At 40.4% G+C, this 17500-nt stretch overlaps 1 protein-coding gene across 1 annotated transcript in view; it reads left to right on the top strand.

The window, feature by feature from the left end:
- Positions 1 to 17500, top strand: part of itgb5 (integrin, beta 5) — an 81918-nt gene that overhangs the window by 11019 nt on the left and 53399 nt on the right. The window contains exons 10-11 of the mRNA XM_046053701.1: positions 3703 to 3877; positions 4810 to 5064. Coding sequence (XP_045909657.1) covers positions 3703 to 3877; positions 4810 to 5064 — 430 coding nt within the window. The remainder of the gene's footprint in view (positions 1 to 3702; positions 3878 to 4809; positions 5065 to 17500) is intronic.

Raw genomic sequence — 17500 nt, 5'->3', positions numbered from 1 at the left:
AAACCTCGCCTGTTTCATGAGATTACACTCATATTTGGATTGGAAAACTCAAAGTTAGGCAAGTTTGAAAGCCAGCTTTGTGATCTAGAGAGACAGACTAGCTGTGTTTGTTCAACTGCTTTGTTGAGTTAAGTTAGTTAAACTTTGTGAACCCCCCCTTGTTTTTCTTGATTCCCAGACTGGGTTTAAGCTCTTTTCTTATCTTCAATTGGACTCTGTGGATGGTGCACTGATAGATGAGACACACGCAGTATGAGTATGTCTTGTACATAAGAATATTATATTAAATGTTTGAAGATGGCTGCAAGCTTTAGCTGTAGTTACTGCAGTTGGGATACTTTCTCTGTTGCTGTCAGGTGACACAGGATGATGGTACATCTTAATTGTTTTGAATTTTGCACAGAACCCTCTGTGGTGGTCACTTTATATTCTTTACAGCCCTCAATTAAGATTTGTGTTGAGTCCTGGATCCATTGAAAATGCTAGCAAGGGGCAGCTTCATACATGCTGTCACACAGTGAGCTTCAACGTTGTGGAATTCTTCTCCTAAAACCCCCCGTGCTCTTCTCTCTGCTGCTTTATTTTCCTGGGACGGTTTTGGGATGGGAACGGGTGGTGGAGGAGCTGAGGCTTATTGAGGCAGAATAACACTAGTGAATGGAAAGGGGCTCTCGGGTGACGGGCCTTGCTCATGTCTTTTATCCTCAGCAGTGAAAGGAGAGGGGAGGGTAGCAGCTCAGTCTGCCGGGTGCCAAGCTCCCCAGTCTTTACTGAGGATATGACCCAGGTGTCAGTCACTGTGTCTGTGTGAGCTTGCCATCGAGCCTCATGTTGCATCTCAATGACCTTGCACAAAAGTAGGCAGGAGGAGGCCTGTGAAACTGCAAGCCTTGAAAGAAGCAAAGCGGCAGAAGGAGAAATGCTAGATGGAGTGTATATAGTTAAGCCGCAATCCTTTTCGCTGTAACAATACATAAATGTATGACTACTGAATAGGCTCATGCATATGAATGAAACCAAGTCTGTGCTAACATACCATAGCTCCTTTTTTCTTTTTTCAAGAATGTTTGTCCAGACAAACCAGAAGCATTTGATTGGGTTTTTGTGAAAGAATTTTTGAAATACAATTTTCAGTGTTTCTGTCAGACCATCATTGTCTACACATATTTCAGTTGTCCACCTCTTAGTACAACCTAACCCGCTGTCTGTTTCTTGCCCTTCCCTGATCGAATTCCATACATTTCTCATTGACTTTAGTCTCAATGTATCGTATCCTCATTCTTTCCTCCCCCGTCCCCCCAGTGTCGATTGTTGTTGTTATTATTATTATTATTACTACTACTACTACTACTACTACTTCTTCCACCCAAATTTTCACTCCCTATTTTCTCCACAACCTCATAGTTGTCCTAACAAGCCACATGATTGGGTGAACGGTCTCCTCGCGACTCAGATTTACAGTAAATTTAATTGTGCCCCTCATTAACTTGTTAAGCTTCCCGCGCTGACGTGGAGGGGGGAGTCCGGGCAACATGTGACATAGTTGCTTCCTGTATCCTGAATCACCTTGTGTTGTATGCCGGACTGAAGTACAACAAATGTTCCCTCATTAGTATTGGTACGTGTTGTTGCATGATAAAATATCCTGTTGAAATAATCAGCCACTCTATCTAATCTGTCTAAATTACTTTTCCCAAAGAGATATGACATGTGTTGCTTAAAGGCAGTGACAAAAATGAGAGTCATGTGAGTAAAACATAATTACGGTAGATGTGAGTGCCTGTTTGGAAAGTGGCAGTCTTGTTAGTTAGTGTCACAAAGCCTGTCTGTACAACAGTCAACATTACAGATTGTTTTGAGTGTGACTGAGTGACAGATTGCAAGTCCTGCAATAAGACCTTAGAGAAACTGGCAGCCTAGAAGTGAAGTCAGGATTGGGAGATGTGAGTTGTGCTGCTGGATTTGCATAAGATTCTTTCTGTAGCATTATGCACCAGCTGTACTTGTCACTGATGTTTACTTAAAGCAAGTAAACAGTGGGTTACAGGTGTACAGTCAGGGTGAGATAAAGACTAGCAAGTCATTGTGTCACAACATGATGAACAGTTCTTTCCCCACCTCCTCAAAGTAACAAACGATGGGTGCATTCATTGTCTGTGTTAATAAGTTGTGTGATGTGACCTGGAAGTTATGCAATAATTACATCAATCCATGATTGACAACAGGCCAACAGTGTATTTAACTAACCTTTTTAACTTCGGTTTCAATTACAGCACAGCCTGTAACAATAGTTTATGCTTGGCCTCCATTATTTACACTTTGCAGTAACCTTTTCATTGGTCCTGTTCATGTAACATATTTACAGTTTGATATTTTGTTAATTAATTAGTTTATGCAAATTCTTCTTGATGACTGCCAAGGGTACACTGGTTGTGTCTGCCAAATCTCGGCAGAGGAAGGCTGTGTTTATCCAACACATTTGGAACAGGACATGCCTTGCCCAGGTTGTGACATATTTGGTCTTGAAACATAGGAGACAAGGGGGGAAGCCCTTTACTTTGGAGATCCAGATCCAAACACACAATAGTTCTGCCAAGAACAGCAGGTGCTGCAAGGGTGGAATATTTGCTTTTGGTGCAAGATTTCAGTTTATTTTAGTGTGCTTCTGGTCATCACTTCAAAGCAGAGAATATAGCCCTCCCTCTTTAACAGTTTTGAACTCTGAACTGAAATAAATGATAATATGCAACCTTTTCCCCCCTCTTTCTACAGCTTTGTATTCTCTGTAATCTGTCTCTCTGCCGGTGGATTTGTCTATCTGTATTTGTATGTATAAAAAGTATATGTATATGTATGTATATGTATTTGTATGTATAAAAAGAGCTACAATAACTACACAGGCTAAATGGCTAAAATGGCTATAAACACCCTCAAATTTAAGTTGGAATCTGGCACGTTCAGATTCAATGAGCTGAAATCCAAGTACCAAGCCAAACCAGTAGAACATGTCACTGTCCACTGGGTGGTTTTCTTCTTAGCACTTTGTCGTACTTTCATACATAAGTGGTGTTTAGGGTGAAAGCCTGCATTAAGCCTATTTCAGGAGCCAGAAATGCAAATTTTTAGCTGCAAAGTTTTTTTTTTTTTCTGTTTGAGTCAGAAGGCAACATCAAAGAAAAGCCCCTGAGCTCTACATTGAACAGACGACGTCAAGGATAGCTGTGACTGAGAAAATATTAGGAAAATACCAGAAGAACGTGCTCATGTTGGAGCAGAAAAAACAGCTGGGATTGGGATTCTCTTGTAGTCGAGACTTCCTTTCTCAGAGCAATCAAATGGGTGTAGGTCTTGTGTCCCACTTTCTGTGCAGGCAAAACCACATCAGCTGCAAACTGTAAACATAAACTTGAAATAAGCTCACTGGTGTAAACACAACACAGGGTCATGTGTAGTTCATGTCCACAAGATAGCTGGCAGCCGCTAAGAGATGTGGGGTGGGTACAGGTCAGTTAGAAATATAGAAGGTGGTTGAAGATATTGTGGTTTAGAGGCTGTATGATGTTGCTATTCTATAAAATCTCTCAAATCATCTGAACTTGAACTGAACCCTTCCCAAACAGGAAGTCACGATCTTTCCTCCATCAGTGCCCGTATTTACATTTTCTTCTCTAATTACACCACTTTTTTTTTTATCTATTGTAGGTATCGTTCAACGTAAGTGTAGAAGCGAGGAGCTGCCCTCCCCGCGGCACTGACCAGAGCTTTACCATCAAGCCGGTGGGCTTCAAAGACCGTCTGGAGGTGTCTGTGGATTATCAGTGTGACTGCGGCTGCAGCCAGAAAGCCCAAACCAACAGCAGCATCTGTAGCTCCATAGGTAGTTCATCCTGCGTTTTCCCCTTTTATTTGTGCACATTTCATGTGGATATACAGGGAGCTAAATATTAAAGCAATAACAATAACAGCCCAATCATTTTAGAAACACCTGTTTAAATACACGTTTATCTTTTTTACAAACTTAGACCCTGGTACCTGATTAGGAGCTAATTTACCCTTTTCTCTTGCCCGGGGACGTTATTTAATGTTAATCAAACTGCAGAGAGCGACATCTTCTTGCAGTAGGAGAAGCAGTCATTTTGAAAACAAGAGGACATGTAAAGCCATGTGAAAATCAGCTCCTGTAAGCCTGCAAGTTGGTAAAAACCAAAAGTCATGAGCCTTGTTAATCACACAGGGCAGAAAACCACTGCTGTACTGCTTCCTACTGGTTGAAACTTTCAAGGAAGCTGAACACCTCAATCAGTGGTGTCATACCTGATATTTTGACTTAGGAAAACTCCTACGTTTTCCCAGTTAATTTACTACTTTCCTTGGCACGAACAGAGGCTGTCACTTGTGGTTGTTGTTGTTGAGAAATTGATGGTCATAAAAGCCAAAATTATACTCTGACTATATTTAGAGCTGTATAGATATTTGAAAAACTGTAAGGGTATGAGTTATATCAGTTGTCATCCATTTTTCTTTCAGGAATGCATAATATTATTTCTGTGCACATTTTAGAAGTAGTGACTTAAATAACTGGCAAAGTGGGCAAGTTTAAAACACTAAACACTTAAACCTCTGGAAACTTTTCAGATTCAGGAATGTCTGAACTCTCTCTAGAAGACTTGAAATGGTCATGCTAGAAACAGAATTTGATACTGTAGGTGTGGCTGAATAACCCTGCAGAGTAAATTATACAGGGACCTGGAAGTCATGCATCTGTATTCGTAATCGGCCAGTAAAATAAAGTAACTCTTTCCCTCACAGGTACTTATAACTGTGGGGCTTGTCACTGTGAGCCGGGCTACCTGGGCGCCCGCTGTGAGTGTCAGGAGGGCGAGGTCAGCAGCATGTACCTCAGCGCCTGCCGGGAAGCCGATGGCAAGCAGATCTGCAGCGGGCGAGGAGAGTGCAGCTGCAACCAGTGTCTGTGCTATGAGTCGGAGTTTGGCAAGATTTACGGCATCTTCTGCGAGTGTGACGACTTCTCTTGTGCCCGACACAAAGGCATCCTCTGCTCAGGTAGGAATATCATCCACAGATTGTCATTTCCACCGAAGCTGAGTTGCTCTGAGTTGTGGATTTGAATTCTGCTGTCTGGGTGACGTTAAGAGACTCCTTGCATGTGATTCCATTGAGTTGTTCTGCTTGTAGTGAGGTGGTGGTTTGAACTACAGCTGTTGAGGGAACGCACCTCCCTGAGCATTGAAATTAATGAGAATACAAGCTGACATCAAACACACTGTAAACTCTTCAGATCTGCTGCTTGCTGTGGGTTATAATTAAAAATAATGCACATTCATGATGTTGAGTCACGTTTCCATACCTGCTCTGGGTGTGTCTTGGTGGTTTGGCCTTCTCCTGACTCCAGTACGACCAACCCCAGTCACCTGCACGGCTGCTGGCTGTGCTCCCAGAAGAAGCTCAGAGGAGCAGCTGCAATAGTAGATGTTCAAATGTTCAGCTCGTGTTTTGTTTTGTGTCTGCCTCGGAGGGCTTGTTTTGGTATGATGCTTGACTTGGACTGATGAAGGACCTGAGAGAGGTCGAGAGACAAGTTTTCTGGAATAGAGAGGACCGCACAAGAGATGTGTGACAAGTAAAAAACCAACAACACTGAGATTATATGGTGTGTCTCACTATAAACTAAGCTTTGAGCTGAAGCACTGTGGCCTTCAATTATCTTCATTTTGCCATTCTGGGGCGTAAAAGTTCTGTTAATCAGTGATTCATGTGCTGATGCCAACTTAAAATCCTTTTCCTCTCACTGAGCTGTCCCTGCTTTACTCTCATGTCCAAAGAAAGGCAGGTTTGGCTCAGTGTATCTTCTCAGCTATACCAAACAGACCGAGGCTGTTGTGTTCCCAGAACATTGGGTCCAACAGTGAGCGTTCTGGTGCAACTGGCCCACTGGCTCATCCCCAAGCCAACGGCTTTTCCTGTGAAACCACAGAGAGCGCATTGTGACAGTGGGGCCAACTTTGGCGCAATCCCCTAACACAATGCCTGCCTCTATTTATCCATACCCAGCAGACACAGAAGTCTTTCGTTTAGTCAGCAGCAAGGCTGGACACACTGAATGCACAGATGCAGAATGGCTGTTTGTTTGTGCCGATCATCCATAAGCAGTCATTAAATCTTAACAGTCCACTACCTTCTGCTGCTCTTCCCTTCTCCTTTCTCAGCGTGGTTGCCCAGTGTGAAGCCATAATGAGTTCCTAATGATACCAAACGGTACGCCTCCTCCACACTTTCCTCCCCTGGCTCCTCTGAATCTGTCACTTAATTATTGTGGACTGCCCTGTGGGTAAGGCATGCTGTAAAACCTATTCTGTGCCTGCAAGTTTTCTTAAAACCCACAAGAAATATTATTAAGGTCTGTTTCGAGCCCCATAGCAAGCAAGAATATCTTGTAAACGGCATTGAGCTCCACCTGGATTAGTCACACTCTGCAGAGAGCAAAATTTGGAGAGTTCAGACCTATAAACCGCCTAAAGGCGCAGCAGGTTTTATTAAAGAGGAAATCAGCTGGCATGGTGTCCTCAGTGTTTCTCCCCCCATTCTAAATCACTCTTCATCTCCTTAAATGTCTGAAGGTAGTTTCCCATGGAGCTCACTGAGGTGTAGCTATCGGACTGTGAATCTCTGTATTATTGAATATTGTTTATGTATTTCAGTGAGCTGCAGTGTAGTTGTTTCTGTGTATCTCTGATATTATCATTCTGTCAGTATTTTGAGCTCCACGGTTATCTCTCAGCCGGAGTTTGTTTTGGTGCGTCCTCCTTCATCTTCCTGAGCAGTACTCTGTTGTGCTTTGCTTAAATTTAATTATCATCCTTTGTGGAGAGAAAATGAGATGAAAAGGGCAAATTAGACACATTTAATTGTGTCACACAAATGATGGTGCTTTTTAATGATTTTTATAATGATGACAAAGATTTTCCAAGAAGCTAGTTCGAGAAAACTCAAAGTTCACATACTAGACATCCGTGGATGACATTTGCTTAGTTGTCATGGAGATGACTTGAGGAAAAAAGCTAGTAAGTGGAGCTTGAGTTGAGATTGTTTTTGATAAGCTACGTTCACTGAGGTCAAAATGAACTTTAATGCTTAAAGAATCTAGTTTGAACAGGTTTTTTGTATTTAAATTGATTCATATGTAACACTGTTAATATCTCATTAAAGTTAAGTTGGATGAATACTTTTTTGCATTTGTTTAATTGGATGAGGACACCAATTAATTTCTTCTAGTCACGATAAGTTGAAGTAAACAAACTACATCGACTCTCTACTCTCCCAAATCCGTTATCCAGTCAGAGTTGAATGTGAGGACAGAGGGACGGAAGCAGGCAGCACTCCACACCCAGCTGTGGCTCACACCTGCTGGGCAGACTGGCTGGTGTGTGTGTGTGTGTGTGTGTGTGTGTGTGTGTGTGTGTGTGTGTGTATAATGGGTGCGTATGCACTGTGGTGACACGTGGCAACTAAATCAGCCAAAACCACTGCAACACACAGCTCCCCAGTATGCCTTTCTGAGTTTTATGAAGTTGTACCAGGAACATTACTGCAAGACTCCCAAATGCTTGATTGGTGGGAAAAAGAACCTAAAATTATGGCAATATTTTATATTTATTAGCTATTTTTCTCCTCTTCCCAGCAAAAACTGACACATTACAACTTTGCCATGAGTGTCTCAAAGGTTTTTGTGACGTGAGGCTGTGATAAGTTATCTTTGTGGCAGCTCAAGTAAACTCACTTTTTATAAATATGAAGATGACTTTACTGCTGGTTTGCTTTACAATGGGTTAGTAGAATTCTCTGAGCCGTTTTTGTGTTTGTCGGTCTATATGGAGTTTACACTGGATTGTGCAATGGCTAACTAAGGTTGGGTTCTAGGTAATTTTTTTATTGAACCTACTCAGCGCATTAAGCCAGTGTTAAAAATACATGTTACATGAATGACCAGCGTCCTGAACCAAAGAGTGTGACATTCAGAGAGATTTGTCAATTGAGGAAGTAGTTATTTTTCAAGCAGGTTTTTTTTGTCGCATGCAACTAGTGGCCTTTAGAAGAACTGCTTTCTAAAGCACTTCAACATTGGCTGAAGCATCCAGCTGGTGGTGTTGCTTGGTGTAATCAGCCTCTTAGTTGCGTGTAGAGTAAGTATGCTATGTCTTACTGTATAGTATCTGAATTAGTTTTGAAATATTGCAAACAATACCCAGCCCTTTAAACTATCCAGTTCTTCTTCTATTTATTCTAAACTAAAACACTCTAACTTGGAATGAATAAACAGAACCTGACACACTGCTGGAAATATAAAATGAATCACTCTTTGTAAATAGTAGATTTTCCATGTGTTTTAGTACAGCAGATGTTTTCTGTTGTGAATTAAGAAGAAAGCATGACCATATTGTTGACACCTATCTTAAAATTAGATGGAAAAATTGGAAGTTACTAAACAATGACCAGACAACAATTTTTCTTGTTTTGATAATTAGATTTATATTGTTAATCCTGTGCTTACTCTTTAATGTCCCATGCAAGGGAAGGGATGGAGGGTGGAAGAGGGGTTTGGGTCTTCCTGGGCAATGTGAATTATTTGTATGTTGAATGACTGAGTGGTTACAAAACAAACAATTTATAAACACTGAATATCTAAAAAAAAAAAAACAAAGAAAAGAAGATTTTGTGTAAAAGCAGCGACATAGAGACAAAGTGATTTTCTGGAGATTCTGATGAGCAATGACAACAAAAGCACCCAGAAAGACAAAGATGAACCAAAGTAATACAGCTCCCTAAAATTTGTGTCTGGACAGTCTGCTCTATATAGGAGAGGTAGTTAGGATCAGGAAGCTGGGAGGAGTATGTGCTGTATCTGGGGTCAGATGACCTGTATTGGATGACTGTCTGTCTCTGAATGTTCTGGTAATCTTATCCTTAGTTTCTACACGGCCATCTGTCTTTATGTTTATGTCTGTATCTGTTCTGAGGAGTATCTTCAAGGTGACTGACATGCAGACAGGCGTGTGCTTTATGGACTCTGTCAGGATTTGTATAGGGCTGGACGATATGGCCAAAAATGTTGATAAAATGTTTCATGTCTTTCAATATCGATAATTATCACGAATAAGTTTAAAAACGTAATTTCTTTCGAGTTTAAAGGAGGATTTTTGGTTAATGTGGTTTAAACTCTTCTTTATGAGCAACACTTGCTGATAAACAGTGGATCACTTCACAAATCTGAGGCAGAACATTCAAAACAATTATGATAAAATCTTTGTCAACAAAAATGCATGAGTAAAAATATGTAAAAGCTTTTTGTCATTTTTCCTCCACAAGATAAATATCATTATATAAAAATTAATTTGTTTATCATTCAAGTGAATAAAATTTATTTATATACATTTATTATATAGTTGTTGTTTTATTATCCAGCCCTAGATTTGTATAATGTAGCATTAGAACTGATTCAAACATTGTATGTATATTGATCATAAGTCTCTTAACTCTATTATAGAGCCGTTCTGATATATGTACAGGCAGGTGTTACCGAGCATTACTGGCTTTCTACAGATGTATACGTGCAAAGATATAGAGAAACAAAAATTGCAGGAAGAATCTGATGAATTTTTCAACCTTTTTTAAATGGTTTTGTTTTGTGTTTTTATTTTCTAGTTATTATTTTTAATTGCTTAATTTAAGCTGTTTAATGCTGTTGTTGCTTTTTGGAATTTTGCAGATAAAACAGAACGAGTATTCAAATAACTCTTTTATTGTTAAATATGGACATGTGACTATTGTTTAAAGACAGACTTGGAAAAAAGTGTGAAAGGTCCAATCCCTTAAGCTAAAATGTAATCATCTCTTTTTATTCAACTGCAAAATAGTTTTCCTCAGGTCATATCTTTTCACAACCAAATTTAATGGGTGATCGTCCAAAATGTGTTCTTATGTTAAGTAAGTGTTCAAAATCAGCTGATATATCGGATATCTTTGAAGTACTGATATCACCATCTGTCTCAAAAATCCATTGTTGCTTGGGCTCTTTTGTCCTGACTGTTTTTAACAAGGCTCAAGTACTTCCGAGTCCTCCTGCCCCTCTGACCCACATCTCCACTGCCAACTCTGCAGCTGGTTCTAAATAATGATCTAAGTGCTCAGCAGTGTCCTGTTGACAGAAATAGCGTGGGTTTATTTTCCTTTTTACCCCATAAATAAAACTGTTGTCCCAAAGCTGCGCCATATGAGTGTGTATGCAAGCATATGCGTGTCTCCTTATTGGGTAAACGGGAACATGTGTGTTTATTCATGTTCGTGCCAAGCATTACTGGAACTGTGCTTCACGGAAAGTAGGTTCTCTTCAGACCCAAAGTGCTTTTTGGCTTATTTTGACATGTTAGAGGACTTGTCAGAGAAAAACAAGTGATGAACTTGTCTTTGCTTTAGGTTTAAAACAGAGCAGTCTGACAGGAAGAGACAGGTGCAGGTGAAACCGAGAAGTTGTTATCCGAGCCGCAGCAAAGACATGTTGAAACACAGGTAATACTCCTGAAAGCCACGTTCACCATTAAGAAATATATGCAGCTGCTGCCCAGAACACTGAGGTCATTAAAACAGATTATTTCGTCGTTATTTCAGTGTCACAACATAGCAAGCAAGCAAAATTGCAGTATTTCTTTGAAATGAGAACCTTTGTTGTTATGAGAAATGTAAACCACTTTACTGCAGATATATGTAAGAGTGAGCTTTTGAATGAACTGATCAGGTCTTCTTGTTGGAATGAACACCAATTACATTTTTGTATAGCATTCACACGTGGGACTGTCATTGGTATGTGGACACTCAAGGATTTTTTTTTCCTCCCCCGCAGCTCTGTCAAAGAGTGACATTCAAGAAGTTGTATTAGTCCTTTTAGGGAAGCCTGTTCTGTCATCATTGTTTTGCATTCTTTTACTAAGATCCTATTGTATGAAGTATAGATAACGCCTTACAATAAAAGTATCTTGTTTTATCCTCTTCAGAACCATAGTCTTGTTTGTACCCTCTAGCTTTAATAAGATCCTGTGCTGGAGTCTTTTTGTCACTGTGGCAGCTCTGCTTTTTTTGAAGCTTGTCTATTAGATGGAGGTTGATATACTGTACGAAATTAGTTTTGAATGGTGTTTTGAAACATGTTGCAATGGGCATTAAATCATTTACTTAAAAGAAACAAGTCCTCAGATACACCAGTCAGGCCTAGTTGTGTGTCAGCTGCTGTTCAGTAGGAAAGAGCTGGGCTCTCGCTTCCTGCAACATGGAGTGTAAAATGTTTTTGAATCAGTGGCTGTGGCTCACATCAGTGTTTTATGTGTCAATACTTCAACATGCAGCAATTAGTGAGTGTGGTCCTCATTAACGTTTGGCTGACAGACACACAGGCAGTCAGAGGATTGCTAGTAACAACAAACTCATTACTACTGAAAAAGATAATACTGCTTTACATATTATATGGCTCACTGGCAGAGGTTTTTTTTAATAGTTCTCTTGTAAAAAAAAGTCTTCTGAGAGGTGAAACATATGCAACTATAAACTATGATAACATAAACATGTAAATGAAATTACTGCTGGGTATCTGGGGTATGAAAAAAAAAATATGAATCCTCAGAATCATGTTAATTTGCCAAAGATGTTCTCACCTTTTGCCTGTATGAGAAGTACACCCATGTTATATATTGCTGAAACCTTAAAAAACACACTTGATTCTTCCATGTTCAAGGAAGAAGGGAATTTATATGCGAATTGTGAGGTGTCTGACTTAACAAAGGTACGTGAGCTGCACCTGTGCACCTTACAGAGCCCGAGGTAAAACAAACACCGGATGACTCCACCCTCTCCTTCGCTCTTTGAGGCTTGACTGAACTTGACCGCTGTAGACAAAGACCTCAGGTTTGTCTGGATGGATACTGCAGACAAGGCCACACCTTGATCCTATCACTGTGTGTAGACTAATAAAGTTCCTTAGAAACTTGCAGGTTTGTCTTTGCACAGGAGTTGCTGAGGTATGTTTGAGGTCTCTAGCGCTCAATCTGACTTAATCTGGGTGTAGCTAAATTTGGCAACAAAGCCGAAAGCTCAGGAAATGCCCTTATAAATTAAACAGATAAATGTTTTAGCAACGCTGTCAACTATTCACATGCTGTTCACATGCACGGTAATATCCAGTTGTGACAGTCATGTATGTTGACCTGACAACATTTACACATTCAAGTGGCTTCAAGCAGCTGCTTTCAGGGCTTGTTTTGAAGACAAGGTTTTGTGTGGCTCTTCAGCGTTAAGAGCCCCCACAGGTCCCCAGGATTTAGATCCTTACAGCTAACTAACAGCTGACTGTTAGTGTTTTGGTGAGAGAGAGAAAAAAAAAAAAAAACACAGCTGTGTCTGCTTGATGTTGGATGCATGCTGGGGCATCCGCAGTGTGTTGAATCAGGGTGCGGATGAGAAAATAAATCAAGGAGAGCTCCTGAATTCAGCCTTTTGTAGAGTAGGTTTCAGGGAGTGGAAACCTTTCCTCTGCCATTGATTACTAGCAGAAAGAAGACCTACGAATCGATGGCTAATCTGTTTTTTAATGGTGAACAACTGGGCAGCAGTTCCCGGACTGGTATGCTGAGGCCTGGAGGTAGTGCTAGAATATCATATGTAAGTGAAAGTATTAATATGTACTATTAGTTCACTTAAGTCTACTGTGATACATTTTTATGGTAACAGTGGATCACATATAGATGTATTGAAGTTTGGTCATGTGCGAGCATAAAATGTCTCTGTTAAAAACAGCTTTAATTAAAGTCAGACACGGAGACAGTGTGCATAAACTGTGTCTCTGCCAGAGGTCCCGCTAGTGCTTACGTGCATCTCTTCAAAGGAAATAATGAGTTTGGCAAAGGTGTTTCGGGTAAAGTTTTCCTAATCCAGTAAAGAGCAGGACAAAACTGCTAACATACACCATAGACTGTAATGCACTCTGCTGTAGGAAAGTAGTCCAAGGTGAACAAGCCACCGTTACTGCAGTAACACCTCACTCGTAACCTGTGCAATACTGTGTGTGTGTAAAATGTTTTACTTTTGAACTATTTTCAACAGTTTGTCTCAAGAAATACATTAAGGAGATCCAGCAGAACCTGCTCTTAAAACAGCAGTGTGTAAGATAAAAGTTTTGTACCAAATGATCTCAGATTTAATAGATGAAATCCATTAAGCTTAAAGATACCACAGAAACAGGGGCTAGCTCACAGAGGAGATGGTACTTTGTCTTACTTGTGGCTGAAAGGAGATTTGCTTTATTCGTTTGATTTGTGGGGCCCACTCACCCACTAAATACATACTGTGAGACCAATTGCATGAGCTACACTTCAACTCAAACGTCAATTTGGGACTCCTGTGATGTGTGTCTTCTAATGCTATCCATTTTTTAACTGAAGTGTTCCCCTTTAAGGACTGTTAAAACATTATTACTACCCGATCTGTGTGTACAGTTTGGACACACTTTCCTGTGTGTGTGTGTGTGTGTGTGTGTGTGTGTGTGTGTGTGTCAAAACAGCTAAAAAATGTTGGCCGTTAAAATGTGCAGGTAGAGACAAGCTCCCTCTCTTGTATGCTGAGCCAAGCGGTTCGTCATCAGAAATAGACAGCCAATATCTGTATGAAATGTGGGGGGTAAAAGCATTCAAACAGAAACAACTTCTTCTTTGGTTGGGTTTGTGTGCCAGTAAATGAGGAATGATGCCACCATCAAAATAAGCAGCCTGCAGAGCTCACTAAAACTACAAAAACATGCAGCGGGATCAGATTGCAATTACAGGTATCAGCACCTCTGACGTGTCATTTTTACATGGATAACATCACATGCTTGAAAGACAACAGTCATTACCATGAAGATAGTGTTTACTTCTAGATTCTCCTCAGTTGGAGTCATGGGATACCTCACCATCCACTGACATTACTCACAGTAAGCAGAAGAAAAAAGTCTATAAAAAGAATCATAGAGGTGGAATCCGGAGACACAATGATTATCTCTCTGACCTGTGTTTCATAACTCTGAGCCAACCAGCTATTTGGTAAGTACTGGCATTTGCTGAGTATGCTTATCATTTGTTGACACTCCATTTAGTGCTGGGGAAAATGATAATTATCTCTTATTTTAAAAAAGAACACTGCAATTCTGCAAACTAAGCTTGATGATTTTTATTTTTTTTTTGATTTGATGGTTTAAAGAAATAGTTTGACATGTGGGGAAATAGGTTTATTTGTTTTCTTACTGAGAGTTATTCAAAATGGTCCACAACACTCTCATATCTGTGTTGAGCCAGGAGGTGATTAGCTTAGCTAAGGGAGCTTGGGTGGATGGAAAAACTGTAGCTATTAAGAAATAATGACACCATTCATTCAGCGCCCTCCAACACCGCAAGTCATCTTTACATCACTGTTAGTGCACGGATGAAATATAAGATCATATTAATGTTCTGTCAACTTGTAGACATGCTCGTTAGAATATTTTCGGAGTGAACCAGGCTAAGTTCTTCCTCCTGATTTCAGATCTTAATGAACAGCTAAGCTAGTCACTTTATGGCAAGAGCTCCAAAATGCATGCACATTTCCCAAAGTGACAAACTATTCACTTTTTTTGCTATTGGCCAACTGGCCATCCGCTCTCGCTTCTGAGGTGGTATGAAAAAAGTTCCTGTCCAGTAAAGAATGGCTTTGGAAGAATTCACTGCTGGTCATGAACAGGACTTTAATCTGTCACACCTGTTCCACAGAAAGATGTTTCATTTCTCCCACCTGCTCTTATTCAAGAACTTTTACATGCACATTTAGGATGTGCAATGAAATGAAAAATGGCCACTGAGATGGCGCAGAACACATTAATGCCCCCCCCCCCCCCAAAAAAAAACAATGCAAAATACACTACACTATATTTAAATTGAAAATAAATATATCTTTGTGTGCTTATAATTATGTATATGTGTACTATAATATATCTAATGTTTTGCTCTGTGCTGCTGGCTGCTGCAGTAATACTGGATGTGCCGGATGTTGTTGCTGTGTGCTCTGGGCCTCTAAATCTGACTGTACTATCTGAATTTTAAAGATGAATCATCTGCCTTCTTTATTCTCACAACATATAACTCAAATCCTTGTTATCCATTTGGCTATATCTGGCTGTAATTTTTAGGTCTCCTTGAAATGCTATTAATCTTAAGAAGTCCCTCAAATTGGATGACATTTACTACCGCCCCCCCCTCCATCAAGTTAGCTTATTTTCAGTCCCGTGTAGCAAAGCTTCAGTAGCTCTGAGTTTAGAGAGACAGACAGGAGAGCCTCTCTGTGTGTGTTGTCTCCCTTGTATCTTATGAGAATAGAATATATTCAATCCTTTAGCCCTGTCGGAGGATTAGTTATCATTCCTCACGAATGCCAGAAAATGTGACTGACTGTGTTTGAACTTTGACTGTGTCCTCTGGTAAACCTAAAGAATCGTAACTTCTTGGGGGTTATGATACTGACATGTTTTCAGTTGGGCTTAGTGAGACACAAAAACAGATTTGTCATGTGTTTTCTCGTGTTGGAGAATTAACTTTTGTCATGTCTTGGAATTTTTAATGAAGGGGGGAAAAAAACAAAATCAGCCTTTAAAAGAATCAGCACTTTGGTTGTTCGCCGTGTCTCCTCGTTTACAGAAGCACCGTCACTCCAGAGGATTCACAGGTCTTACTTAGATGGTTGCTCTACTGGTTGTTTTTGTGGTTCTTCCTACTATCATGAAGGCATCATCTGTGTCCATCATTGTTTTGGCAGTTCTTGTCTGGTGGGGAGAGCATTGCTGATGTGGAGACTGAAATTATAGTTGGCCACAAATGAACCGGTCTGCCAGTCCCTATCCACTGAGGGTACAAATAAGTGCGTTTGCTTGTGCACTTCTATTGGATACTTAAATATACCTGTTAATTTTAGCACATTGCAACCTTTGACTGTGTTCAAATGCAAAGCAGAATGGGAGCAGCTTTTGTTTCAGTTTTCTCTGTTTTTTACTGAAACACACACACACACACACACACACACACACACACACACACACACACACACACACACACACACACACACACACACACACACGAAATACACTCTCAATCCAGTTTGAGCCCGTGACCAAACAGTAATCTTATCCCACAGTCTACTGTGTAATTAGGTTGAGTGGTTTTGATGATATTGTTCTGCTGTTCTGTCTGTGCTCTCATTTAAAGTCATATAGTCATATTCTGCACTCCTTCCCAGAGTCAGGGAGGGGCTGCATGCTATGATAGATTTGTCTGGCCGAACTTCTCTGAAATTAATGCACAAAGCACTCTGTCATTTCACATGTTTGCTTTTTTTCAGACGAAGAAGTAACACCAGACAAACTAGATGTGGTAGTATTAACGGGAATGCTTCTGTTGTGTATGGTCGTACAGATATATTTATTTGAACTTCTGCCTGTCAAACAGACCACCACTGTGGCTGCGGTTGAATTATGCCAACTACAATGGGATTCCAATGGTTACATTTTTTATGGCAGACAAAAATTGTCCATTGTAGAGCTGAAAATCACTTGGTTGACTGTCACAAAATGAATCAATAGCAATTCATTGTTTAAGCAGCAAAAAAAAACCCACTGGTTCAAAAGCCCTCAAATGTGAACATTTTTGGTTTTTGTCATCTATAATAGGAAACTTATAATGTTTGGATTTGTTGAACTAAACAAATGTCGCCTTGGGCTCTGGGAAATCGTTTGATCAATTGGTTATTATTGGTAGTCCATAAAAACAGCATTATATACTTCTCTACCATTGCTGGTTGAGTGGCAGGTGGACGTCAGCGGCCTTGGACATGCAACCCTCCCTCTGTGGTAGGGGTGGGGGAGGAGAAGAAGGAGCAGAGGCTAGTGCTGGAGATTAAGCAATAACAACTAGATATACTGTAGATAGACGCAACCTCGGACTTTACCTATCCGGTCTACATGTGATTTATGGACTTAAAGAAGACCCGTGACTTGATCAGCATCCTTACCATCAACTGTGGTCCTGAACACGGGGTTTGAGAAGGATTTCAATTCCAGATACAAATGCCTGACATTAGTTTCCTTCATTGATTATGTAGGCTGTTTCCCTCGGGGAGAGGGATTTTTATTCATTTTTAAAGGAGTCAGTTCAGGTGCATTTGGCCCTGATGCCCTCTGGACATATCCCTTAGGTATTTTGGAAATGTCCATCTTGGAGGAGATCCTGGGGCAGACCCGGGACACACCTGAGAGATTAACCAAGCCAGCTGGCTTTTGGATCCTTCAGGATTAGCTGGAGAATGTGGGCAGGAAGAAGGATGTTTGATTTACCTTGGTTAGCCTGCTGCCACTGTGATCAGAACCCACATTAAAAGTAGAACA

This window comes from Micropterus dolomieu, linkage group LG07 (genome assembly GCF_021292245.1).
Source record: "Micropterus dolomieu isolate WLL.071019.BEF.003 ecotype Adirondacks linkage group LG07, ASM2129224v1, whole genome shotgun sequence".
NCBI lineage: Eukaryota > Metazoa > Chordata > Actinopteri > Centrarchiformes > Centrarchidae > Micropterus > Micropterus dolomieu.
This window is presented reverse-complemented; position numbering and strand designations above follow the sequence as displayed.